Source organism: Pseudophryne corroboree, chromosome 6, assembly GCF_028390025.1.
Source record: "Pseudophryne corroboree isolate aPseCor3 chromosome 6, aPseCor3.hap2, whole genome shotgun sequence".
Lineage (NCBI taxonomy): Eukaryota > Metazoa > Chordata > Amphibia > Anura > Myobatrachidae > Pseudophryne > Pseudophryne corroboree.
The window spans coordinates 808,328,327-808,354,655 of record NC_086449.1 but is presented as its reverse complement, the minus strand read 5'-3'; the positions used below and the strand labels follow the sequence as shown (position 1 = coordinate 808,354,655).

Here is a 26,329-nt window from a genome sequence, read left to right as displayed (position 1 = left end):
GTTCCTAATTAAGAGCACACATGTAAATATTTTGAAAACAGTACACACTATGTTCTTTTCTCTTTTTAATTTACATGCTCCTAAGAGTCATCAGACTGAAGGCATTTAAAGAAGCTAAGTTGTTGCCTTTATTTTTACTGTGTCCACGTGATTCACAGGGTGAATGGTTATGGTTACACTAAAAATTTATACGCCAGACACTAGTAGGCGCTCTCGTGCACTTCATTTGTTCCACATTTTACCTATTCACTAGGCAGGAGCTGCCACCCATTGATAGACGGGGAGTGTCGCATGTTTGCAAATAAGGAAACAGATTGTTTCCAAATTCACATGTTTGTGTATCTAAATTAGGATATTCCCAGGCGCTAGTCTCTATTTTTATATATATATATATATATATATATATGTAATATATTGTCTATGATTAAAAATATTGCGCCACTTGTGAAGCAAACCAGCCTGACGTTATCTGGCAACCGTTAGCATAATAAAAATTTGTACAGTCATATATATAAATGTATAAAAAATATATATTAAAAAACACTCCGCAATATATATGGGCGTCAGCTATTCCCCAGGTACACAGGGGTGGTAAGTCCCTGTAAGAATTTTATGCAATAGAAGGGAATGGGGGTATAAGCGACCAATGGTGTTATAAAAAATGACTAATAAAAGAATACTACCCAATGTATATAAAAATGTATATACAATTTATTATAACAGGAGCATAAAAAATAATATTATATAAAAGAATATATATATATATATAAATTGTTCACATACGACATAAATTCACAAAAAAATGTTTTTAAAAAAAGACACAGATGGTATAAAAAAATAATTAAATGAGCATAAATATATGTGTAGAAACGTATATATAAATAAGAGATATATATGTATCTTTTCTTAAGCAGAGGTCATCTAAGGGATTGGTCCAACGCGTTTCGTCTCACAGACTTGATGAATACCATCTGTGTCTTCTTTTTATGCTCCTGTTGTTATAATAAATTGTATATACATTTTTATATACATTGGGTATTGTTCTTTTATTAGTCATTTTTTATAACACCGTTGGTCGCTTATACCCCCATTCCCTTCTATTGCATATATATATATATATATATATATATATAAATATATATATGTACGTACGTACGTATGTATGTATGTGCAACGACTGAACCGATTTTTATAGGGTTTTCACTGAAATGTTCCTCCAGATCCTCCGAATAGCTATGAATCATCTTGCTATCATCTTAATTGGCTATTTAGTAAACAAATTAAAAGAAACGGTGAGAGGACATCTTGTGGTCAAGAAGTAGAATGCACCCACCTCACACACACACACACACACACACACACACACATATATATATATATATATATATATATATATTTTCCCCTATGAGACAGTAGTAGCCAGGTCCCTAAAAAATCTACGTGAAAGTTTATGTGATAAAGTAGGACTTGCGGTGAAATGGGGTCCCGTGGAGTGGGTTGCAGGCTTACATGCATTGTACATTTTATAAACCAAAACCCCATTGTTTATTCAGATGTATACTAAAACATTGAGGTGAATGAAGCTGCCAAGGAGAGTGCAGGGTTCTCTGTATATGTATATTTGAGTTCGGTGGTCACAGCCCACCGCACCCCAACATAGGGGTGGGGAGCACGTGAATGCACCCCTCTCCTGGGAGTGGCGAGTGCAGTTCATGATAAACTTGAGAACGACTGAACCAATTTTGATTGTGTTTTTATTGAAATGTTCCTTTAGATCTTGCGAGTAACAAAGGCTATGAATCAACTCGCTATCATGTTAATTGGATAATTAGTGACCAAAATAATCTTTGCATCGAATTGTCTTTGTTATTGTGCCACACAGCAGGTAAAGCAAGGGGCCAGAGCCACATGTATCCGGATAATAGGTTGACAGTGAAAAGGTTCATAGTCTGGTCGACCCCAGTCGAAATGCATTGAGTCAACATGGTCAAAAAAAGCTCCCAACACTGTGCGTATAACCTCAGTTTATGTATTTATTCATTTCTGCAGGTTAGTGTAACAGTTACACAGCGGTGTACATCATATTCACTTACTGGTATACTCAGCATTTACACTGGTGTTATACAGACACACTAATAATTTTTTATATTAGTACACAGTGTGATTCTGAGAAATAACACAAGTATAATGTGATATACTGTAATAGTCTAGTCACACAGTGATAAAGCAGAATGATGCGATTAGGGGGTCATTCCGAGTTGATCACCAGCTGAAAATGTTCGCTGCGCAGCGATGAAGCAAAAAAACGGCACTTCTGCGCATGCGTATGCGGTGCAATGCGCATGCGCAACACACTTTCACAACGCCCGATGTACTTTTACACAAGGTCTCGCGACGCTTTTCCGTCGCACTGCTGACCGCAGAGTGATTGACATGAAGTGGGAGTTTCTGGGTGTCAACTGACCGTTTTCAGGGAGTGTTCAAAAAAACGCAGGCGTGCCAGGAAAAACGCAGGCGTGGCTGGCCGAACGCAGGGTGTGTTTGTGACGTCAAAACAGGAACTGAACAGTCTGAAGTCATCGCAAGAGCTGAGTAGGTTTTGAGCTACTCAGAAACTGCACAAAAAAACTTTGTAGCCGCTCTGCGATCTTTTCGTTCGCACTTCTGCTAAGCTAAAATACACTCCCGGTGGGAGGCGGCATAGCGTTTGCACGGCTGCTAAAAACTGCTAGCGAGCGAACAACTCAGAATGACCCCCAATGTTTCTGTGCTTGCGTCCCAATGGTTTCCTTACAGTCGCAGTACAGATTCCAATGCACACAGACCAGCATATGGGGTGTTACTGAGCAGTGACTGGAAGGTAACTGGGGTGGGCAATGTGTATTATAGGGGTGTGGCAGGTGTGTCGCAGGAAAGTGTCAGTGCAGGTATTGATGATGCCACCGTGTATAAGGGAGCACTGGATGTAAGTACAGCGTCTTCTCCTGCTGAGAGTGGGCGTCTCAGTCCTCGCTCATTTACAGTAGGTGCACACCTGTACACAAGGGAACGGCTTTGTGTCGGCAAGAAGCTGACAAATACCCAGCTGCAGCTGCATCAGACTCTGAATCCGGCCCACTTACCTCCAACTGATGCATCTGAGCCAATATCCCATCACCAGCCATAATTAGCCCATAGCCACTCTTACAGCAAGCATATAAAGCTGCCGGCAGCACATACATGGGAAGTAGTCGGCATGTCGACAAGCAGAATGTCACACACGCATTATGGGGATTCCGGAACACAGACACGGCAAGTGTGACATGCTACTTACAGGTTGTTACACCCACCGGCAGTACAGACGTTACAATGATGATGAATTAACCTTATAGTAGTATTTCCCATTTCCCACTTGCCGACATCGCTGTGTCCGTGTCCCCATAGTGCTAGTGCGACATTCTGATTGTCTACAAGCCGCATGTATCCCCATGAATAATGGGGAGTCTGACTTGAGGGGGAAAGGGGGTGTAACACAGTTGTGCTAAGGCCGGATAGAGACGTCACCACAGAGCAGAGAGGAAACAGATTATTAGATGGAATAATAAGACCAAAGTACACGAAGCGTCCATCTAAGGAGTCTGTCAAAGGTAAGTATTAGGGTTCCACATATCACGCTGGCCGCCTGTTATTACAGCTGATCAGAGGCGGGGAAGCTGGAAAACTCTCAGATAGTTGATGTAAGCCTGCTAGACACACGTTACAGTGAGAAGCCAAGTGCTGGGGAAGTAGGGATTGACAATTGTTTGCAGCCGCCATCGAAAAGTGTGGAAGCGATGGCCATTCGATTTTAAAATACAGCTGAATTCAGCTGTTTCACATCGAGAACGGCCGCGGTTAGCTATTGCGCAAACATGATTTGCCCGTGCGCGAACCATGTATTTTTTTCCAACTAATAGTTTTGATGCGATGGCTAGTTACCAGTGCATAATATCAATAGTGGAAGCCCTACACAGGGATAGCTCAGCTGTAGCCCCACCCACTGCTTCATTCCATAGGTTATATGCTCAGTTTTTCTTCCGTGTGATGTCACCAGTCTCTGGGCAGATTTCTTATGGTAATATCACCCAGCTCCTGACTCCCCCACATATAGTTATAGAACCTCTCCCTACCCATAATGCAGCATGGAGGGGCTCAGTGAGGGCGGCAGTGTAGGTGTGTAAGTGTCTGATGGGGTCACACAGAGCATAAAAGGACAGCTGTCCTGCCTCATAATCCAGATATACCCTCACTCTGTCACAGGGGATACTGTCAGGTAACTGGATCTCTTTACAGTCATATATCACTGAGTACGGATTAGTAAACATCCTACACAGACACCAGGACCTGTTATTACGACCAATGAGTGACTGACCTCCTCTCCTGTCTATACTGGGATAACACATCCCCACCCTCCACCTCGCTGACTTACTGACATCCACCTCCCAGTAATGTCGCCCTGAGGAGAATCCCCTGGTGCTTATTACCTGATCATACTCAAATCTCTCTGGTGTTACTGGGTGATGCTGGTTTGCTGACCAGGATGCAGTTTTCCTGTCACCTGATATCTGTATATAATCACCAGCTGTGGTTACATCCAGTAATAGGTCTGTAGCTTCCTGCACATATATCCCTGTATTTATACCTGTTATTATATCAGATAATGTGTGTAATGTTCCTGAGATGAGACCCACATCCAGATCTCCTGCACCACGGACCTGGTTATCATATCCCCCTGTGTCCTCAGTATCACACAAGTCCCCTGTGTCTGGTTCCTGTAAGACAGTCATTGGATCAGACATGTTACACAGCTCCTCAATGTGACGCATCTTCCCGGACAGCTCATCCTTCTTTATTTCCAGCTGCTGGATCAGATCAGAGACTGAGAGTGAAACACGCTGTTCCAGCCTGGAGATCTCACTCAGGACTCTCTTCTCCAGGTCTTCCAGCTGTCTCCTGATGTCTCTAAACAGGGCAGTGACTGTCTGTGTTACACCCGCTGCTTTTCCCTGATCTTCTCTCCTGCGCTCCTGCAGTCTCTGGACTCTTTTCTCAGCCTCTGCTCTCTTTGTGGTCAGTTTCTGCAGAACATTTCTCAGCTTCTCCTTCTTATTCTCAGAGGCCTCATCCAGCATCTCCACTAAGTGTCCCCGGTGTTCTCCAGCCAAACTGCAGGACACACAGATACAGGCAGCGTCCTCAGTGCAGTAATACTCCAGGATCTTCTTATGTACGGAGCATTTCCTGTTCCCCAGGGCAGTGGTGGGATCACGTAAGACGTGTTCTGCTGACTTGCTGTGTACTCTCAGGTGTTTATCACACAGAGAAGCCTCACACAGCAGACAGGATTTAGCAGCAGGTACAGGAGAGTCCACACAGTAAGTGCAGAAGATCTCAGTCTCCTCCTGATCTGGGCGAGTAGACAGGAAACGCCCCACTATGTTACACAGCGTTATGTTCCGTATCAGTGCAGGACGCTCCTGACACTCTGCTCTGCAGTCAGGACAGGTATAAGCTCCAGCCCCCTCCTGTGTATCCAGCACACGATCAATACAGACCCGGCAGAAGTTGTGGCCACATCTCATGGTTACAGGATCAGTATAAATGCTCAGGCAGATGGAACAGTCCAGCTTCTGTTTCAGATCAGCAGACGCCATTGCTGCAGCAGGAGAGAAAGTCTCTGACACTCAGAAACCAGTGAGGTCACATTCTGCACACAGGGCGAGGCTGAGCTGTAACTCAGGTAACACTGGATGTGTTTCATATATTTCCACACTGATGTTTGGTGCGGGGGCCAAAAGACAAAGTGCTGGCAGGGCAATATCAACAGACCTCCCAACTGTCCCATTTTGGTGGGACAGTGCAGCTTTTTGGTCACTCTCCAACCTGTGCGCCACAGTGGCTGGTAGGGGAGATCGCTTCCACCAGGAGACCTGGTGCAGTGCATCTCCTGCACTACTGGTAGTTCTGCCCCTAAGGGACGGAACTAGTGGCGCTGCTGCTGTCGCGCTGCACTGGAGCCCACTGCAATGAAGTGGCCCGCAGGCAGGGACATATACTGAATCAGACTAACTCATTATAGGACGCCCACTGACTTCTGTGTGTGGGGACTTTGCACAGGAACCAGTGACAAACAGCAGCCAGCATAGCAAAGTATGTTGTTACACTAAAAAATGTAAGAGCCTAGCCCACACTATATATATATATATATATATATATATATATATACATACATATATATATATATATATATGTAAAGAAGGGGTGAGGTATTTGGAGCGACCAATGGTGCTTAAAATTTTTTAGTAGGACATGGTTGTTTATATAAATTCCACCAATTTATTAAGTTACAGCACTAGACAGAAAGGAGTATATGCAATTAAAACATTAAAAAATTACTAAAAAAGTGCACACATATGAGAACATTTTTTTTTTCTCAAAAAGATACAGAACATAAAATATGCCCAAATGAAAAAGATAAAAAATGGAATTAAAAGTGGAAAACAGAAGAAAAACAAAACAAGGAATTATATATAAAAAGTACATGCATATAAAAAAAATTTTAAAAAACTTTTTGTCTAAATTTTTTTTTCCATAGGATCCTACCTCACTTACTACAAGTTAAGATATTTTTACTCCTCTTTCAAAATTGATCCTCTGAAAATTTTTTTTTAGACAAAGTGGACTCAATGAATCCCATGGGTATAATAGTTTTCTTTAGATTGGTCAAGGGGTAGTGCATATTTACCTTGGCTTCATTGACATTTTTTGATTGTACCATCGGCCTAAACATGTTATGTTTGACATTAATCTTATTAATCTATTATTACTATGGTTTCTGATTGCATAATGTATTATCACTGTGGTTTCTGATTGCGTTCAAACACGGCACTCATTAAGAGCCGTGGACTGTGGCATGTAATATAACCCACATGATAACCTGCTGTCTGAGCAGTTTAATATGGTATTTGCTATCAGTGCCACTTGTAATATTGAGTCATGCTGTGTTACATTAGATTGGCAGGATATTCTGCTGGCTAATCTATGTGCATTTTTATCTATAGCTGCCGGTTGTTATTGTTTATTTGTCACTATGGTGATGGGGAGCACGATAGAGGGAAGTGACGTAACGTAGCGTCATTTCCGGTACGCTGGAGAGGGCGGGCAGGGTCCCGCAGGCCGAACGCCAGCCTCATTCACAGGGTGCTGCACACTTTATAAGGTAAGACATGTATTACTGTTTTTTAGACCTGAGGAAAATGACACAATAAACGTCATTGAAACGTTGTTCACCACTACCTGCCTATTACGAGTTCTTATTGATTCAGACACCAGGAGTGCCGCGTCTATTGCCTGTATGTTTCATTCATCACGAGGGCACCCGGTGCAGTACCGTATTTTAAAGGAGAGCCGGATCACATGGACAGTATATATATATATATATATATATATATATACTAGGTCAGGCCTGGCCAACCTGTGGCTCTCCAGATGTTGTGAAACTACACATCCCAGCATGCCCTGCCACAATGTTAGCATTCCCTAATAGCAAAACTGTGGTAAAGCATGATGGGAATTGTAGTTTTACAACAGCTGGAGAGCCACAGGTTGGCCAGGCCTGTACTAGGTGATTCATCGCGACCTATGGGCGCTCTTCACACCGTCGTAAGGGGCTACGCCCCCTTAACCCTTGCACGACCTTGTGGCGTGCAATATTTGTATTATATGGAGTATTACCTCCAATCAGAATTGTGAGTGGTTAAATATTGCACGTACAAAGGGCGTGCGATGGTTAAGGGGTCGTAGCCCCTTGCTTCAATGTGAACAGCGCACGCAGGGCCTGATGAATCATCTAGTAGGTGCTGTAGTTGGGGGAGTGGCAGGTGCGGGGGAGATGTGGATGGGGGAGGGGGTCCGGGGGTGCTGCAAGTGGGGGAGGAGTGGTTTCAGGGGTGCCACAGGTGTGGGAGGGGCGGGGAGCGGTGGGTGGGGGAGTGTTGCGGGTGGAGGAGGGGTGGGTGCGGTGGTCTCACGGATGGGGGAGGGGATCCGGAGTCACCGCGGGTGGTGTATGGGTGGGGGTGCCGCGGATGGTGCCCGGAGGTACTGTGAGTGGGGGAGGGATGGGTAATGCTTCTCCTCCTGGAAGCAGCTAAGCTGCTGTCCTCCCTTTGGCAGTGGCTCTCCCGGAGACTTGCACAGCAGCCAGTCACTATTGTTAGCGCCGGTGTCCCAACTCGCGGAAGATGCACTCAATAATCTACAGCTCCCAGCAGCCCTTAGCGCCGGAATGCTTCGGCGCTAAGGGCTGCTGGGAGCTGTAGTTTATTTAGTGCGTCTACCTGCCTGTAATGCGGCGTGCTGGGTCACCGGCGCTAACAATAGTGACTGGCTGGCAGAACTGACTAACTCGCTGAATCAATGTAAAAGGTGAGAGTGCTGTGCAGTGTCAGTGACACTGCACACTCACTGCACAGCACTGTCACCTTTTACATTGATTCAGCGTCCAGACATTACCCTCCGCGATATCACCCACTCTATCCGCTACATTAACCATCTCGGGGCTTCCAGGCCGGCAGGCCAGGTGCTGTGTTGCGGAGTCAGGGACTCTGGGGATCTGGGCGCGGCTGTGGCTGGGAGGCACTTCTGTGATATCACGCGCAGAGGAGACTCCGGGGCTCAGAGAGTATGCGGCGCAGGGATGGCTATGAAAGCATTCCGCTGCGGCGCTTTCATACACATCTATGCCGGTGGCCGCAGCAGCTTTTGTTCCACCTGCACCGCAGCTAGGGAGTGGGGATTGTTGATGCCGGAGGGGGCAGGCGGGCTGGCAGCAGGACATAGGCCCTCATTCCGACCTGGTCGCACACAGGCAGATTTTTGCACTGCTGTGACCAGGTAGTTGCCGCCTACAGGGGAGGGGGTAAACGCTTTGCAGGGGTGCGATCGCTTGTGCAGAGAGCTGCACCGCTCAGGACTGACACTCCCAGACGGCCTCTTCCTGTTATTCTTCTTGCGTTCGATGCTGCGAAGTGCGAACGCTTTCTTCGTTGTCTTCATCGTCGCTGGGCAGCGACGCGCCTGTGCACTGCGGCCCGCTCGCATGCACTTTCGAGACCCGATCGCACGGCTGCAAAAAACTACAGCGTGCGAACGGGTCGGAATGACCCCCATAGGACGCTGCAGTAAAATTATTTTTTCCCTATCTACAGCGCAGAGACTTGCTGCAGATGCAGTGGCATACCCTCCAGCTGCACCTTTTTGGCAGGTACAGTCCCTTTTTTTATGGTCTCTACCGATTTTTGGCTCTCCAAACTTTCATTGAAAGTATAGGAAAAGGGGCGTGGCCACGCACCCTTTTTTTGCGTTTGTAGCGATTTTTCTGTGTAAATGGTTGGAGGGTGTGTTGTTGCAGATGCAGTGGGATTATTTTGGGGTGTGGACCTGGAGCTGCAGCTCCATCAGTCCCATTGCTAATCCTGCTCTATGAAAAGTAAACACAGCAGCCAAAGGGCAGAGCCTCCCATTGGATGTAACCTGTGTGGGAGGGCGTTTCTCACCCAATCAGCTGTGGACTGGGTGTGATAGACCTGCTGCTAACCCAATGAGAGCTCCTAGCCACGCCCAGCGTTAGAGGGCCAGGCACAGACTGACAGATCTGGCCTATTATATAGGAGATAGATAGATAGATATATATATATATATATATATATATATCTATCTATCTAATACATTATACATTATACATCATGAACCGCACAACACTATAAATATCCACCAGAGGGTGCCCGGTCAAGAAGCTTTTCAATATTGATACAACCACACCATGAGGCTCTAGCTGGAGCTATGTTGTAGATGAGACCAGCACTCCAAATGTAATTCAACGTTTTTTATGCCATTTCATAACACATCACAAACGGGTTTCTTGTGCAAATTCAGCAATAAATGAACATAGCTTATTCAGTATCTCACACGTCCTGTGTGTGCTGGGGATATACATCCTACCTAGCTGAGAATCTCCCAACAGCCGTTTCGGCTACCGCCGTCGTCAGGGGAGCTGTTGGGAGATTCTCAGCTGGGTAGGATGTATATCCCCAGCACACACAGGACGTGTGAGATACTGAATAAGCTATGTTCATTTATTGCTGAATTTGCACAAGAAACCCGTTTGTGATGTGTTATGAAATGGCATAAAAAACGTTGAATTACATTTGGAGTGCTGGTCTCATCTACAACATAGCTCCAGCTAGAGCCTCATGGTGTGGTTGAATCAATATATATATATATATAAATTTTATATATATATATATATATATATATATATATATATATATAGAGAGAGAGAGATAGATAGATAGATAGATATGTGTGTGTATCTATCTATCAGGAACAGAGGCGGCACTCACAGTCTTGCAGTAAATGGTGAAAAAAACACCCCTCCATGGATGCTATTTTAATGTGGGTAACGTTTCGGGGACGCATCCCCTTCCTCAGACAGTGATACAGTGAAACAATACAGGTATATATATACACCAACAAATTGGCGCCACTTACCCCCCACCCCCTTCCATGGCTCTCAGCTGCGTGCACCACGGTGTTCCCGAGCCTCCCTCGTCCCGCACTTCCGGTTTCGGCGTCACAGCCGGCCAGGAAGTGACGTGCATGGGCCGGTCGGTGAGCTGTCACGTAAGGACAAAATAGCAACATAAGTTGTACAGCCATCGGTGAACTAAACATCTAGGTGATATAAATGTACAAGACACATTGCTAAAAACAAGTCTGTGATGTACAAATCGAAAACATCAACATACATACAAACGGCGTTTACTGTAAGCTGGAGTATGCCGAGTGTAAAAAACAAAACGATAAACAAAGTGCAATGTGCTGGAACCATTGTGGAAAATAGCCAATGTGGCTCATAAGCATAAGACACAACATTGTGTCTGGTTAATATTTTAGTAGGTATACTCTATAAACTTGTTAAAAATGGCAGACTTACAGGATATTAAATCAGTATATTACATTGCTAACCAGCAACAAAGTCCCTGATCTGCAAAACTGGGGAAGCTAATCACATTAATATGTAGACATAGATACCTGTGCTACAATGATAGACCCACAACAACCATGGACCTACCTCAATCCTATATATAGGCCTTTTTCACAAAAAGTTGATGAGTCCCAAGGATTCAATCATTCCCCTTGGTGCCATGCAATCAAGCTGGAAAATCCATTTAGATTCTAACTGGAGCAATTTCTTGCCCCTGTCACCTCCCCGAATAGAGGCCGGGACATGGTCAACGGCCTTATATCTAAGGCTGGCCAACTTGTGTTGCTGAGTGGCAAAGTGACGGGCTACGGGCTGATCACTTATGCCCGAACCTAAAGCTGTCCGTATAGCAGACCTATGTTGTGTGAGCCTCACCTTGAGCTGGGACTCGGTTTTTCCTACATAGTACAGCCCGCAAGGGCAAACAACTACGTAAATGACAAACCTTGTGGTGCAGGTTAGTGGCCATTTGATTTTTAACCTCTGGCCCGTCATGACAGGATCCGAGTTATTTCTACATACCCTTAGGAGTTGTGAATATGGCAAACTGCGTATCATAGCCTTAGGATGGAAACTGTCTGAGTGGAGTATGGTGTTCCTGTCTGTGGGCTTTTTATATAGAGAGGTGAGTATTTTGCCATCCCTTAATTGAATTAGAACATCAAGATAGCACACTTCTGTCTTACTTGCTGTCAGGGTGAGTTTAATCGGGCTGGATGAACTATTCTGACTATCGATGATCTCTATCAACCTGGACAGATCATTATTCCACAGAATTAGGAGATCATCGATGTATAATACACGGGCATGTTGTTGGAAAAATTGGCGCTTGTGGGGCATGTTCCTAGTGATGCGTCGTTGGTAACTTTAGATGTTACCAGCCTATATACCTGCATCCCTCACCAAGCAGGATTGGCAGCAGTTGGACGGCTCATCACTGGTAACAGGCTATACGAGGGGCCAGATATTGGTTTCTTCATGGAGTTATTGGCATTCACTTTGGAGCACTATTTTTTTCTATTCAATGGTCGTTTTTTCAAACAACTAACCGGCTGCTCCATGGGATCGCCAGTAGCTCCGTCTTTTGCTAACTGTTACATGTGGGAGGTAGAGAGGGGTCTGTTTTTTTAAAATGTTGATACATCAGGAGCTATGCTATTGTATTACAGATACATCAATGATCTCCTAATTCTGTGGAATAACGATCTGTCCAGGTTGATAGAGATCATCGATAGTCAGAATAGTTCATCCAGCCTGATTAAACTCACCCTCTCAGCAAGTAAGACAGAAGTGTGCTATCTTGATGTTCTAATTCAATTAAGGGATGGCAAAATACTCACCTCTCTATATAAAAATCCCAAAGACAGGAACACCATACTCCACTCAGACAGTTTCCATCCTAAAGGCCACAATCCACTACTCAGACTTGTCTGAACTGCAGATCGCATCAGATTTCTCTTGAACTCTCCAAGGAACTTCCCGGGAATCGGATCGGACCCTCTCTTTAATTTTCACTACATTCACTTCAGATATATCTGATACGATCTATCATGTGCCAGATCGCATCAGATATATCTGATGCACACATGCTACATGCGATTGATCTGATGCTGCTGCCACCGCGTCCTGTGGTGGGTGGGAGTGGCCAAGGAGATGCCAGTCAAGTGACGCTTCAGATGAATCTGATCAGATGCATCTGAAGTAAAAAAACACTCCAATGTACACCTGATTTCTTCAGATTCAGATAAATAGTTGGGGCAGCCTCAGAGATCTGTAGTTCAGACATATCTGACACGAGAGTGCGCATCAGATCGGAAGAGCCATCCGATGTGACACTTTTCTTCCGATTTAATGGTTAGATGCGTCGAGATCTGAAGAAAACTGCCCAAATCGGACTAGTGGATGGGGGCCTTAAGGCTATGATACGCAGTTTGCCATATTCACAACTCCTAAGGGTATCTAGAAATAACTCGGATCCTGTCATGAGGGATAAACAATTAAGTGAACTGGTGAATAAATTCTGTGAAAGAGGATACTCCCTTGTTGAGTTGAATAAAGCATGTGAGAAAGCTAAACAAACCCTTGCACGTAAAGAAAAGAGGAAAGTAAAGATTCTAGCCAAGGAAGTTATGCCCTGGGTAAATGAGTATAACACAATTAGCCCTGAGACATCTAGGCAAGCCAGGAATTTATGGCAGATGGTAACCTCAGACCCGGATCTGAAGTGTTTCCACAATCATAAATTGATGCCCAGCTACACCCGTAGTAGAAATATTAAAGATTTGATCGTTAAAATCGACGTAACTGGTTTTTGCCAAATGACAGCCCCTAGAAATTTTCTAAGCAGAAAAAATGTGTGTTTCAAATGCCTGGGGTGCACGACATGTTCCTACATGCTCACTGGTGATACCATACCACATCCACAAACGGGCCAGAGGTTAAAAATCAAATGGCCACTAACATGCACCACAAGGTTTGTCATTTACGTAATTGTTTGCCCTTGCGGGCTATACTATGTAGGAAAAACCAAGTGCCAGCTCAAGGTGAGGCTCACACAACATAGGTCTGCCATACGGGCAGCTTTAGGTTCGGGCACAAGTGATCAGCCCGTAGCCCGTCACTTTGCCACTCAGCGACACAACTTGGCCAGGCTTAGATATAAGGCCGTTGACCATGTCCCGGCCTCTATTCGGGGAGGTGACAGAGGCAAGAAATTGCTCCAGTTAGAATCTAAATGGATTTTCCAGCTTGATTGCATGGCACCAAGGGGATTGAATGAATCCTTGGGACTCATCAACTTTTTGTGAAAAAGGCCTATATATAGAATTGAGGTAGGTCCATGGTTGTTGTGGGTCTATCATTGTAGCACAGGTATCTATGGGGTCGATTCTATTCGGCAACTAATGAATAGCGCCGGGAATTAGCTCCCGACGCTATTCAATTCAGCAACTAATTACCTGCAATTGTCGGGAATTCTTCTCTCATCCCCGGGGGATGAGAAGAGAAACCCGACAAAAGTGCTGCCTCGCGGCCGGCGCGAGGCTGATTCTGTCGGGAATCAGCCTCGCGCCGGGGAGTTAAGTCGGAGCATGCCCGTTCTCCCGACAATTCAACCTGTTTTGTCGGCGAGAACGGGCCATCGCCGACGTAACTAGTTGCTGAATTGAATAGCGTCGGGAGCTAATTCCCGGCGCTATTCATTAGTTGCCGAATAGAATCGACCCCTATGTCTACATATTAATGTGATTAGCTTCCCCAGTTTTGCCGATCAGGGACTTTGTTGCTGGTTAGCAATGTAATATACTGATTTAACATCCTGTAAGTCTGCCATTTTTAACAAGTTTATAGAGTATACCTACTAAAATATTAACCAGACACAATGTTGTGTCTTATGCTTATGAGCCACATTGGCTATTTTCCACAATGGTTCCAGCACATTGCACTTTGTTTATAGTTTTGTTTTTTACACTCGGCATACTCCAGCTTACCGTAAACGCTGTTTGTATGTATGTTGATGTTTTCGATTTGTACATCACAGACTTGTTTTTAGCAATGTGTCTTGTACATTTATATCACCTAGATGTTTAGTTCACCGATGGCTGTACAACTTATGTTGCGATTTTGTCCTTACGTGACAGCTCACAGCGCGTTGCCATGGCAACCGACCGGCCCATGCACGTCACTTCCTGGCCGGCTGTGACACCGAAACCGAAAGTGCGGGACGGGGGAGGCTCGGGAACACCGTGGTGCACGCAGCTGAGTCATGGAAGGGGGGTAAGTGGCGGCAATTTGTTTGTGTATATATATCTGTATTGTTTCACTGTATCACTGTCTGAGGAAGGGGATACGTCCCCGAAAAATTATCCACATTAAAATAGCATCCCTGGACGGGTGTTTTTTCACCATTTACTGCAAGTCTGTGAGTGCCGCCTCTGTTCCTATCTGTATCATGGTGGGATAGGCACCACAGCAGGTAATAGTCACTGGAGTGCCAGAGCCGACCATTTTATATATATATATATATATATACACACACACACACACACGTTTATGGCACCCACTCCTGCAGTCTGTAGTGCTTGGCAGTTACTAATGTTGCCTGTAGTATATGGGGCAACTAGTGCTGTCTGCAATATATTAATGACCAATCCTTAATAGACATCAATTAAGTCAGGATTATTGAGAATACCGTTAAATGCAATGACAAATACTGTGCATATAGGTGGTATGTATATATAGTGCATTTGTATTAGGCATTCTACAGATGTGTCCACTTACTCCTAGCCTTCCAGCACGTTAAACAGCTCTTCTAATCATCAAGAAAAAACCTGAGGCAAAGGAGGCGCCACTTGTCACTTCTAGAGACACATAATAAAATGCTTACACAATAAAATTCCCACAATGGGAAAAACGACAAGTGAATCAAAGTTCACCTTCCATGAAGATGGATACTTCCATGGAAGGTGAACTTTGATTCACTTGTCGTTTTTCCCATTGTGGGAATTTTATTGTGTAAGCATTTTATTATGCGTCTCTAGAAGTGACAAGTGGCGCCTCCTTTGCCTCACGTTTTTTCTTGGTGCATATTCTTAAAGTGGGGCGAAAGTTTCTTGTGTGGGACGAGGGGCTGACATTTGTTTTAAGCGCAAGAAAGGTCTCTCTTCTTTTTCTGTAGCTCTTCTAATCAAGCCATAGCGCTGAGAGTCTTTTTGTGCGACTTTTTAAATTAAAATGCATCTCTCATTCGCAAAACAAACAGGACGCACAAGAAGCTTTTGCTGATTGGACTGAAATGCAGCATGCCTATAGTCTGTGTGCGATTGTGGCTGCATCTGCATACAAAATGCAGTGCAATCAGCGCATTAGAAATGTTAAAAGCAGCACAGAATATTTAAGCTCAGCCAACTCCCAAATGAGCAAGTGTAGTCATATTTGAAACAGGGGGCTAGGCTGAAATATAGCCAATCAGAACACTGATACTTGGAATAGGCAAGACGCAGCCCTCATGACCAGAGTTGATTACCCTAGTTGGTACCATGCTTAAGGACGGATTGTTAGAGCCAGTACAGGGCATTAACAGGTAGGCAGCAATGCTTGGGATAAGCTTCTGTTTGGGCTGCGTGACACATACTGAACATACAGGGCCATCACAATGGGAGGGGGGGGGGGGTGTACATTGCTTTATCCAGGGCCTACAATGCTGTCAAGACGGCCCCGATCACATATGATGTCATACTGCTTCGGAAAAAGGTAATATCCAGCCTTTAGTTGGGACCAGGTCCACTCGTGCCGCCCCTGGAAAATACCGTATCGCTCACCACCTATCTGAAGATTTGTTTGCAATAGTAGCTCTGCAGTCTCCTTGCCTCCTAAGTACAGTACAATTTCAGCTAAAAGACAGACGCCACATTTTCCAGTGTGAGGAAGCCGGGTTTTCCTTCAACGCAAGTTTTCCTTTTCCTCAGTGGTCTCGTTTACCTGTTGTACTTTGATCAGGCGATCACATGCACTATGCCTAATGCAATATACTAAAGGGAATATTGCGTTTCAATTTCAGTAGTTTAATCTCGTTTGCTGGCTGGTCTGTAGCGACATTTCAGCCTGAAAGTTAGCTAAAAATCCTGCGATGTAAGGGGGTAATTCAGATCTGATCGCAGCAGCAAAACCCCTCTCTCTAATGGGCAAAATCATGTGCAGTGCAGGTGGGGCAGATGTAACATGTGCAGAGAGAGTTAGATTTGGGTGGGTTATTTTGTTTCTGTGCAGGATAAATACTGGCTGCTTTATTTTTACTCTGCAATTTAGATTTCAGTTTGAACACCCCCCCGCCCAAATCTAACTCTCTCTGCACATGTTACATCTGCCCCACCTGCACTGCACATGGTCTTGCCCATTAGCTAACACATTTGCTGCTGTGATCAGATAGGAATTAGGCCCTAAGTCATTACCAGCAAAAAAAAGAGCCCCCTTGTTCTCAGCTCCCGTCCTATATATGCGTTACTTGCTGTTATGTCTGCATTTGAAGCACAACATACTGTATCACCGTGTGTAAGGGGAGCTCATAATCTAACATGCAGGGATATTACATCTTGCTGCAGTCCATGGCTACATGGATGGACCGCTATCATCTGGTAATGGGAGACGTTTAGCAGCTGTCGACTGAATGGGTCTTCTTTTCTGGAACATTGTTGAATTTTCACAAAGAAGTTTTAAAATGGTTAAAACACATTAGGGTCTAATGACTTTGACATTGAAGATCACATCTACCAAATAGCTACAGCGAGACAGAGGCGGCTTACTGACAAAGGGCAGGTTCTCCCGTGTTCCACACATTGTGTAAGCAATGGTCAGATGTAACCCGCTGTAACAATAGTTTTGTCAACCAAATTACCTGGCTCCTTATCTAGGCTGAGGTGGGAGTGGTGGGTACTCATTCATACCAAGATCTTACGATAGGCTGTCTTGTCTACAAATGACTGGAGACAACTGCAATTTGCACTTCCTATTCACAAAATCCGCAGGCTTCCTCTCTACCCATCATGCTGTCACAGCAAAACAAATGGCACTTCAATTCTATTTACACAGAAAAATGTTTTTGTTTTGCGCTGCACACGTTGCTACAGAGAAGCCAAATCGATTGATATCTATCCCTCAATACGAAAACAAAGTGTAATTACTACATAATTATTTTTATTTTTTTAAACGTCAATTTCCCAGACAAGTGACATTCTTTAGGGAAAAGAAGATTCATATAGCAGATCTTGCTGGCAAAATTAAGAAGCCGCTCATACCAGATGATCCTCCTGTCACTTAATTTTAATGTCAGGCATCTAGTTGTCGCTAGGACATCGGGTGTCTGAAATGGTAGCGATTTCTGAATGTTATCACTTTGAGGATCTTCATGGACTGGTGAGAACCAGCCTTGGTGACGTGAGAAGATATTTTCCTCCTATGATTTAGGATATGAAGATGTTTTAGTTTATGAAGGAACGTAACGACTAAAGAAAAATATACAGGAGTAGAGTAGCAAGACCAGGGGTGTACCTAGAAATTACTGTGCCCCAAAAGGAAAGGTGTGAAAGGGCTCAAACCCTCTTCTCCCCCAATGCACTCCTTCCCATACATTAATGCCTTCCATTTATCCTATATTGCATCAATACACGGGATGCAATCAGTTTACCTCCAATCAAAATCCCGACGTTCAAAATCCCGACACCAATTGACCGATGGTCAAAATCCCGACAAGATCAAAATCCCGACATTTAAAATACCGACATGAGTTTTTCATGATTTTTTTCATTGAAATAGACTTGTTCATACTTTACCGTCCCAGTGGACCTGGAGGGGGAATATAATAGTGTGTCGAGCGCAGCGAGGCACCGTGCCCGAAGCATGGCGAGCGGTACACTTTATATGGTGTCTATGTTGACTTATGTCGACATACACACACACAAAAAAATAAGAATTTACTCACCGATAATTCTATTTCTCATAGTCCGTAGTGGATGCTGGGGACTCCGTAAGGACCATGGGGAATAGCAGCTCCGCAGGAGACTGGGCACATCTAAAGAAAGCTTTAGGACTAACTGGTGTGCACTGGCTCCTCCCCCTATGACCCTCCTCCAAGCCTCAGTTAGGATACTGTGCCCGGACGAGCGTACACAATAAGGAAGGATTTTGAATCCCGGGTAAGACTCATACCAGCCACACCAATCACACCGTATAACTTGTGATCTGAACCCAGTTAACAGTATGATAACAGAGGAGCCTCTGAAAAGATGGCTCCCAACAATAATAACCCGATTTTTGTAACAATAACTATGTACAAGTATTGCAGACAATCCGCACTTGGGATGGGCGCCCAGCATCCACTACGGACTATGAGAAATAGAATTATCGGTGAGTAAATTCTTATTTTCTCTAACGTCCTAAGTGGATGCTGGGGACTCCGTAAGGACCATGGGGATTATACCAAAGCTCCCAAACGGGCGGGAGAGTGCGGATGACTCTGCAGCACCGAATGAGAGAACTCCAGGTCCTCCTCAGCCAGGGTATCAAATTTGTAGAATTTAGCAAACGTGTTTGCCCCTGACCAAGTAGCTGCTCGGCAAAGTTGTAAAGCCGAGACCCCTCGGGCAGCCGCCCAAGATGAGCCCACTTTCCTTGTGGAACGGGCTTTTACAGATTTTAGCTGTGGCAGGCCTGCCACAGAATGTGCAAGCTGAATTGTACTACAAATCCAACGAGCAATAGACTGCTTAGAAGCAGGAGCACCCAGCATGTTGGGTGCATACAGGATAAACAGCGAGTCAGATTTCCTGACTCCAGCCGTCCTGGAAACATATTTTCAGGGCCCTGACAACATCCAGCAACTTGGATTCCTCCAAGTCCCTAGTAGCCGCAGGCACCACAATAGGTTGGTTCAGGTGAAAACGCTGGAACCACCTTAGGGAGAAACTGAGGACGAGTACTCAATTCCGCCCTGTCCGAATGGAAAATCAGATAAGGGCTTTTACAGGATAAAGCCGCCAATTCTGACACGCGCCTGGCCCAGGCCAGGGCCAACAGCATGACCACTTTCCATGTGAGATATTTTAACTCCACAGATTTAAGTGGTTCAAACCAATGTGACTTTTGGAACCCAAACTACATTGAGATCCCAAATTGCCACTGGAGGCACAAAAGGAGGCTGTATATGCAGTACCCCTTTTACAAACGTCTAAACTTCAGGGACTGAAGCTAGTTCTTTTTTGGAAGAAAATTGACAGGGCCGAAATCTGAACCTTAATGGACCCCAATTTCAGGCCCATAGACTCTCCTGTTTGCAGGAAATGTAGGAATCGACCCAGTTGAATTTCCTCCGTCGGGCCTTACTGGCCTCGCACTACGCAACATATTTTCGCCAATTGCGGTGATAATGTTTTTGCGGTTACATCCTTCCTGGCTTTAGATCAGGATATGGATGACTTCATCCGGAATGCCTTTTTTCCTTCAGGATCCGGTGTTCAACCGGCATGCCGTCAAACGCAGCCGCGGTAAGTCTTGGAACAGACAGGGTCCTTGCTGGAGCAGGTCCCTTCTTAGAGGTAGAGGCCACGGATCCTCCGTGAGCCTCTCTTGAAGTTCCGGTTACCAAGTCCTTCTTGGCCAATCCGGAGCCACGAATATAGTGCTTACTCCTCTCCATCTTATAATTCTCAGTACCTTGGGTATGAGAGGCAGAGGAGGGAACACATACACTGACTGGTACACCCACGGTGTTACCAGAGCGTCTACAGCTATTGCCTGAGGGTCCCTTGACCTGGCGCAATACCTGTCGAGTTTTTTAATCATGTGGACGACTTCTGGGTGAAGTCCCCACTCTCCCGGGTGGAGGTCGTGCTGAGGAAGTCTGCTTCCCAGTTGTCCACTCCCGGAATGAATACTGTTGACAGTGCTATCACATGATTTTCCGCCCAGCGAAGAATCCTTGCAGCTTCTGCCATTGCCCTCCTGCTTCTTGTGCCACCCTGTCTGTTTACGTGGGTGACTGCCATGATGTTGTCCGACTGGATCAACACCGGCTGACCTTGAAGCAGAGGTCTCGCTAAGCTTAGAGCATTGTAAATGGCCCTTAGCTTCAGGATATTTATGTGAAGTGATGTATCCAAGCTTGACCCTAAGCCCTGGATATTCCTTCCCTGTGTGACTGCTCCCCAGCCGCGCAGGCTGGCATCCGTGGTCACCAGGACCCAGTCCTGAATGCCGAATCTGCGGCCCTCTAGAAGATGAGCACTCTGCAACCACTACAGGATGGATACCCTTGTCCTTGGTGACAGGGTTATCCGCTGATGCATCTGAAAATGCGACCCGGACCATTTGTCCAGTAGGTTCCACTGGAAAGTTCTTGCGTGGAATCTAACGAATGGGATTGCTTCGTAGGAAGCCACCATTTTTACCCAGAACCCTTGTGCATTGATGCACTGAGACTTGGTTCGGTTTTAGGAGGTTCCTGATTAGCTCGGATAACTCCCTGGCTTTCTCTTCCGGGAGAAACACCTTTTTTTTTTTGGACTGTGTCCAGGATCATCCCTAGGAAACAGAAGACAAGTCGTCGGAACCAGCTGCGATTTTGGAATATTGAGAATCCAATCGTGCTGTCGCAACACTACCTGAGATAGTGCTACACCGACCTCCAACTGTTCCCTGGATCTTACCCTTATCAGGGAATCGTCCAAGTAAGGGATAACTAAAATTCCCTTCCTTCGAAGGGATATCATTTCGTCCATTACCTTGGTAAAGACCCGGGGTGCCGTGGACCATCCCTACGGCAGCGTCTGAACTGATAGTGACAGTTCTGTACCATAACCTGAGGTACCCTTGGTGAGAAGGGTAAATTTTGACATGAAGGTAAGCATCCTTGATGTCCCGAGACATCATGTAGTCCCCTTCTTCCAGGTTCGCAATCACTGCTCTGAGTGACTCAATCTTGAATTTGAACCTCTGTATGTAAGTGTTCAAAGATTTTAGATTTTTAGATTTAGAATCGGTCTCACCGAGCCGTCTGGCTTCGGTACCACAATAGTGTGGAATAATACCCCGTTCCCTGTTGCAGGAGGGGTACCTCGATTATCACCTGCTGGGAATACAGCTTGTGAATGGCTTCCAAAACTGCCTCCCTGTCAGAGGGAGACGTCGGTAAAGCCGACTTTTGGAAACGGCGAGGGGGAGACGTCTCGAATTCCAATATGTACCCCTGAGATATTACCTGAAGGATCCAGGGGTCTATTTGCGAGTGAGCCCACTGCGCACTGAAATTCATTGAGAACGGGCCCCCCACCGTGCCTGAGCTTGTAAAGCCCTAGCGTCATACTGAGGGCTTGGCAGAGGCGGGAAAGGGTTTCTGTTCCTGGGAACTGGCTGATCTCTGCAGCCTTTTTCCTCTCCCTCTGTCACGAGCAGAAAAGAGGAACCTTTTGTCCGCTTGCCAACAAAGGACTGCGCCTGATAATACGCCGTCTTATTTTGAGAGGCGACCTGGGGTACAAACGTGGATTTTCCAGCTGTTGCCGTGGCCACCAGGTCTAAAAGACCGACCCCAAATGTCCCCTTTCAAAGGCAATACTTCCAAATGCCGTTTGGAATCCGCATCACCTGACCATTTTACTGGCAGAACGCACTTATACTTGATGCCAGTCGGCAATTATTCCGCTGTGCATCATGCATATATAGAAATGCATCTTTTAAATGCTCTATAGGCAATAATATACTATCCTTATCTAGGATATCAATATTTCCAGTCAGGGAATCCGACCATGCCAACCCAGCACTGCACCTCCAGGCTGAGGCGATAGCTGGTCGCAGTATAACACCAGTATGTGTGTAAATACCTTTTTGGATACCCTCCTGCTTTCCATCAGCAGGATCCTTAAGGGCGGCCATCTCATGAGAGGGTAGAGCCCTTGTTCTTACAAGCGTGTGAGCGCCTTATCCCCCCCTAGGGGGTGTTTCCCAACGCACCCTAACCTCTGGCGGGAAAGGGTATGCAGCCAATACTTTTTAAGAAATTATCAATTGTTATCGGGGGGAAACCCACGCATCATCACACACCTCATTTTATTTCTCAGATTTAGGAAAACTACAGGTAGTTTTTCCCTCACCGAACATAATACCCCTTTTTGGTGGTACTCGTATTATCAGAAATGTATAAAAACATTTTCCATTGTCTCAATCATGTAACGTGTGGCCCTACTGGAAATCACGGTGGTCTCTTCACCGTCGACACAGGAGTCAGTATCCGTGTCGGCGTCTGTATCTGCCATCTGAGGTAACGGCTCACGTAATTTTCAACAGTACATCCACTCAGGTGTCGACCCCCTAGGGGGTGACATCACTGTTACAGACACTCTGCTCCGTCTCCACATCATTTTTCTCCTCATACACGTCGACACAAACGTACCGACACACAGCACACACACAGGGAATGCTCTGATAGAGGACAGGACCCCACTAGCCCTTTGGGGAGACAGAGGGAGAGTATGCCAGCACACACCAGAGCGCTATATATATACAGGGATAACCTTATAGAAGTGTTTTTCCCCTTATAGCTGCTGTATGTTTTAATACTGCGCCTAATTTAGTGCCCCCCTCTCTTTTTTTAACCCTTTCTGTAGTGTAGTGACTGCAGGGAAGAGCAGGGAGCTTCCCTCCAACTGAGCTATGAGGGAAAATGGCGCCAGTGTACTGAGGAGATAAGGCCGCCGAAAAGGGGGCGGAGCCTATCTCCCGTTTTTTTGTATATTCTGGCAGGGGTTAAATGCATCCATATAGCCCAGGAGCTATATGTGATGTATTTTTTGCCATGTAAGGTATTTCTGTCATGTTTTATTGCGTCTCAGGGCGCCCCCCCCCAGCGCCCTGCACCCTCAGTGACCGGAGTATGAAGTGTGCTGAGAGCAATGGCGCACAGCTGCAGTGCTGTGCGCTACCTTATTGAAGACAGGAACGTCTTCTGCCGCCGATTTTTCCGGATGTCTTCGCTCTTCTGGCTCTGTAAGGGGGCCGGCGGCGCGGCTCCGGGACCCATCCAGGCTGGACCTGTGATCGTCCCTCTGGAGCTAATGTCCAGTAGCCAAGAAGCCCAATCCACTCTGCACGCAGGTGAGTTCGCTTCTTCTCCCCTTAGTCCCTCGATGCAGTGAGCCTGTTGCCAGCAGGTCTCACTGAAAATAACAAACCTAAACTAAAACTTTCACTAAGAAGCTCAGGAGAGCCCCTAGTGTGCACCCTTCTCGTCGGGCACAGAAATCTAACTGAGGCTTGGAGGAGGGTCATAGGGGGAGGAGCCAGTGCACACCAGTTAGTCCTAAAGCTTTCTTTAGATGTGCCCAGTCTCCTGCGGAGCCGCTATTCCCCATGGTCCTTACGGAGTCCCCAGCATCCACTTAGGACGTTAGAGAAAAACGCATGTCAGTATTTTGACCTGTCTGCATTTTACATGTCAGTATTTTGACCTTGTCTGTATTTTAAATGTCGGTATTTTGTCCATGTGGAGATTTTGACCATCGGTCAATTGGTGTCGGGATTTTGATTGGAGGTATTTCATACCGATCCCCAATACACTAATATGCGCAGGCACTGGTGGTGGCTGTAGGGCTTGTAACATCTTCACCAAACCCAGCCAACTCTCCTCCTAACCCTCTTGTCTATGCTCACTTTCTACCCCTTCTGTGTCACGCCGGTCTGTCAGCCCTTCACCTTTTAGATTGTAAGCTTGCAAGAGCAGGGACTTCTTTTCTAATGTGCCTTTCCAGCTTACTTACACTATCTTATACTCCATACTCCCTTTGATGGCACCTAACCCTTGGTCCTCCATACTTGTCCTATATAGTCTTTAACTGTAAGTGCTGTTTTCTTGTTTGCTCATTTGATTATGTAATGGGCGCTGCAGATCCCTTGTGGCGCCACATAAAGGATAATAACATGTACTCAGTGAACCGTATTCTGCAAAACCATGTAGAAGCCATATCTTAAAGCGAACATCTACTGTAATAAATAAAAACGACATACAACTATAGTCCGCATACACATCACCCCCCCCCCTCCCAACCCAGTTTAGGTCAAAGGTCTGACTCAGTAACCGATGGCAGGATACAGGTGGGTGAGAACTAATTATATATCATCTGCTCTTACTTCTGCAATCGGTGCTTCCGCAGTGGCAGGAAAAGGAGAATTGTTGCCCCAGTCGCTAAAACATCGACACGATCACAAAACTGGCGCAAGATAGGAAAGACAGCGTCTTGTAGGCCACCTCCGTTACACTGCATGGGAGGAGTTACGCAGAGAGTTAATAGATTTATCATCTCTGTGGCCTGAGACGTGTTTCTCACACACACTATGGCTGTTGAATATACAGCCTCTCGCATCCCTGGGAACCAGTGACTTCATGAAAGCATCAGCCACTAATCCTTAATGCACAACAGGTCGCCTTCTCCTGCGATATTACGTCAGGCACACGATGGCTGCTGTGACATGCGTAGTTATGGGTGCAACTGAACGGTGTGTTAGATTACATACAGGTTTAAATATTGTTAAAAAAATTAAATGTTTTTATTTTTGGTGAAATTATGCCAATTTTATCAACATAAACATATATTTCTTGGTATCCTTTAGAAGGAGTCTAACCGCAGGCTTACAAATACATTAAGAACATTGTTTAAGAGCAGCTGCATAGATCAATATAACTTACTGGGGGGGAGAGAAAGAAAAAAAAAAAAAAGAAGCAAAAAAAAAAAAAAAGTTAGATGAAAAAGCAAGAAAAGAAAAAAAAAAGAAAAAAAAAAAAAAAGAAGGGAGAAGAAAATATATTCAGCGAAGTTTTTTTTTTTTTTTTTTAATCACAAATCCAAACTTTAATTCAGTCTCTTACTACTGTGACAATGACAGGCAGAGTACACTCATACACAATTCTCACTTGATTTTACAAATCATGTATAGAACAGGGTTTATTTTGTTTTTTTTATCGGCGCTCTGTTATAAGGCCTTACAAACTATCCTGGGTGCTGGCGACACCAGGAACGGATTTCAAACTATTGCCCCCCCAACGGCATGAAACGGGGCCCCATGCACAAAATACATTCAATACTTGAAAGCAATGTTCATAATAAGTCAGAAACAAAATCAAAGTATCCATCGCACTGTAAAAACTTGATTTAGCAGCCAAAAACTACGCCATGGTAAGTGTGCACCCGTTTTGTGCATTTTAAACTAACGCATCGGCCAGGTAAAATAGGATTGTTTGAAAGAATGTCACTGTTCCGTTACATTTACTAATCTTATTAACTTCCAAATTATCTAAACGTAATTCTACTATAATCAATACATTTTACACTGATTGTAAAATCGCTTAAGTGAGAGTAGACAGAAGTTTTCATTGGTTTTCCTTCAAAACGTAAAGATCACACTGGAAACATCAATATGAGTAGTAATTGTGATAGACACGTCCTGATTCGGGAGCCTGACCGTGGCCCGTTAACTACAACCGTGGCCGGCGAGGCAAACGGGGAGCAGAAGCTTAGGAGCTGGAAATAATGGCCCACAATGCAGCAGGGGTAAAAATTTAGCAACTTACAAAAAAGTCTTTGTTAGTTATATCAAGCAATACATTCAATAAATGCTTAAAATGTCTTTTTTTTTGGTGACCCTACAGAAGTGGGTGGTTCTACTTTTTGTGTCATCTTCACAGCTGACCGATGTGGTTCCCCAATTCACAAAAAGTACACAAAG

The 26,329-nt window shown here is 45.1% G+C and overlaps 1 protein-coding gene and 1 long non-coding RNA gene across 2 annotated transcripts in view; both read right to left on the bottom strand.

The window, feature by feature from the left end:
• Positions 1–7,195, bottom strand: part of LOC134935765 (uncharacterized) — a 46,613-nt gene extending 39,418 nt beyond the window's left edge. The window contains exon 1 of the long non-coding RNA XR_010180395.1: positions 6,764–7,195. This is a non-coding gene — a long non-coding RNA (uncharacterized LOC134935765). The remainder of the gene's footprint in view (positions 1–6,763) is intronic.
• On the bottom strand, positions 1,817–5,748 carry LOC134933644 (E3 ubiquitin/ISG15 ligase TRIM25-like). Its single transcript, XM_063929007.1, has one exon. The coding sequence runs from the start codon at positions 5,670–5,672 to the stop codon at positions 4,089–4,091; it is 1,584 nt and encodes a 527-aa protein (XP_063785077.1). The 5' UTR covers positions 5,673–5,748; the 3' UTR covers positions 1,817–4,088.
• Positions 7,196–26,329: the final 19,134 nt, after the last annotated feature.

Coding starts and splice junctions, on each gene's coding strand:
- LOC134933644 (XM_063929007.1), bottom strand. CDS start 5,672: ATGGCGTCTGCTGATCTGAAACAGAAGCTGGACTGTTCCATCTGCCTG.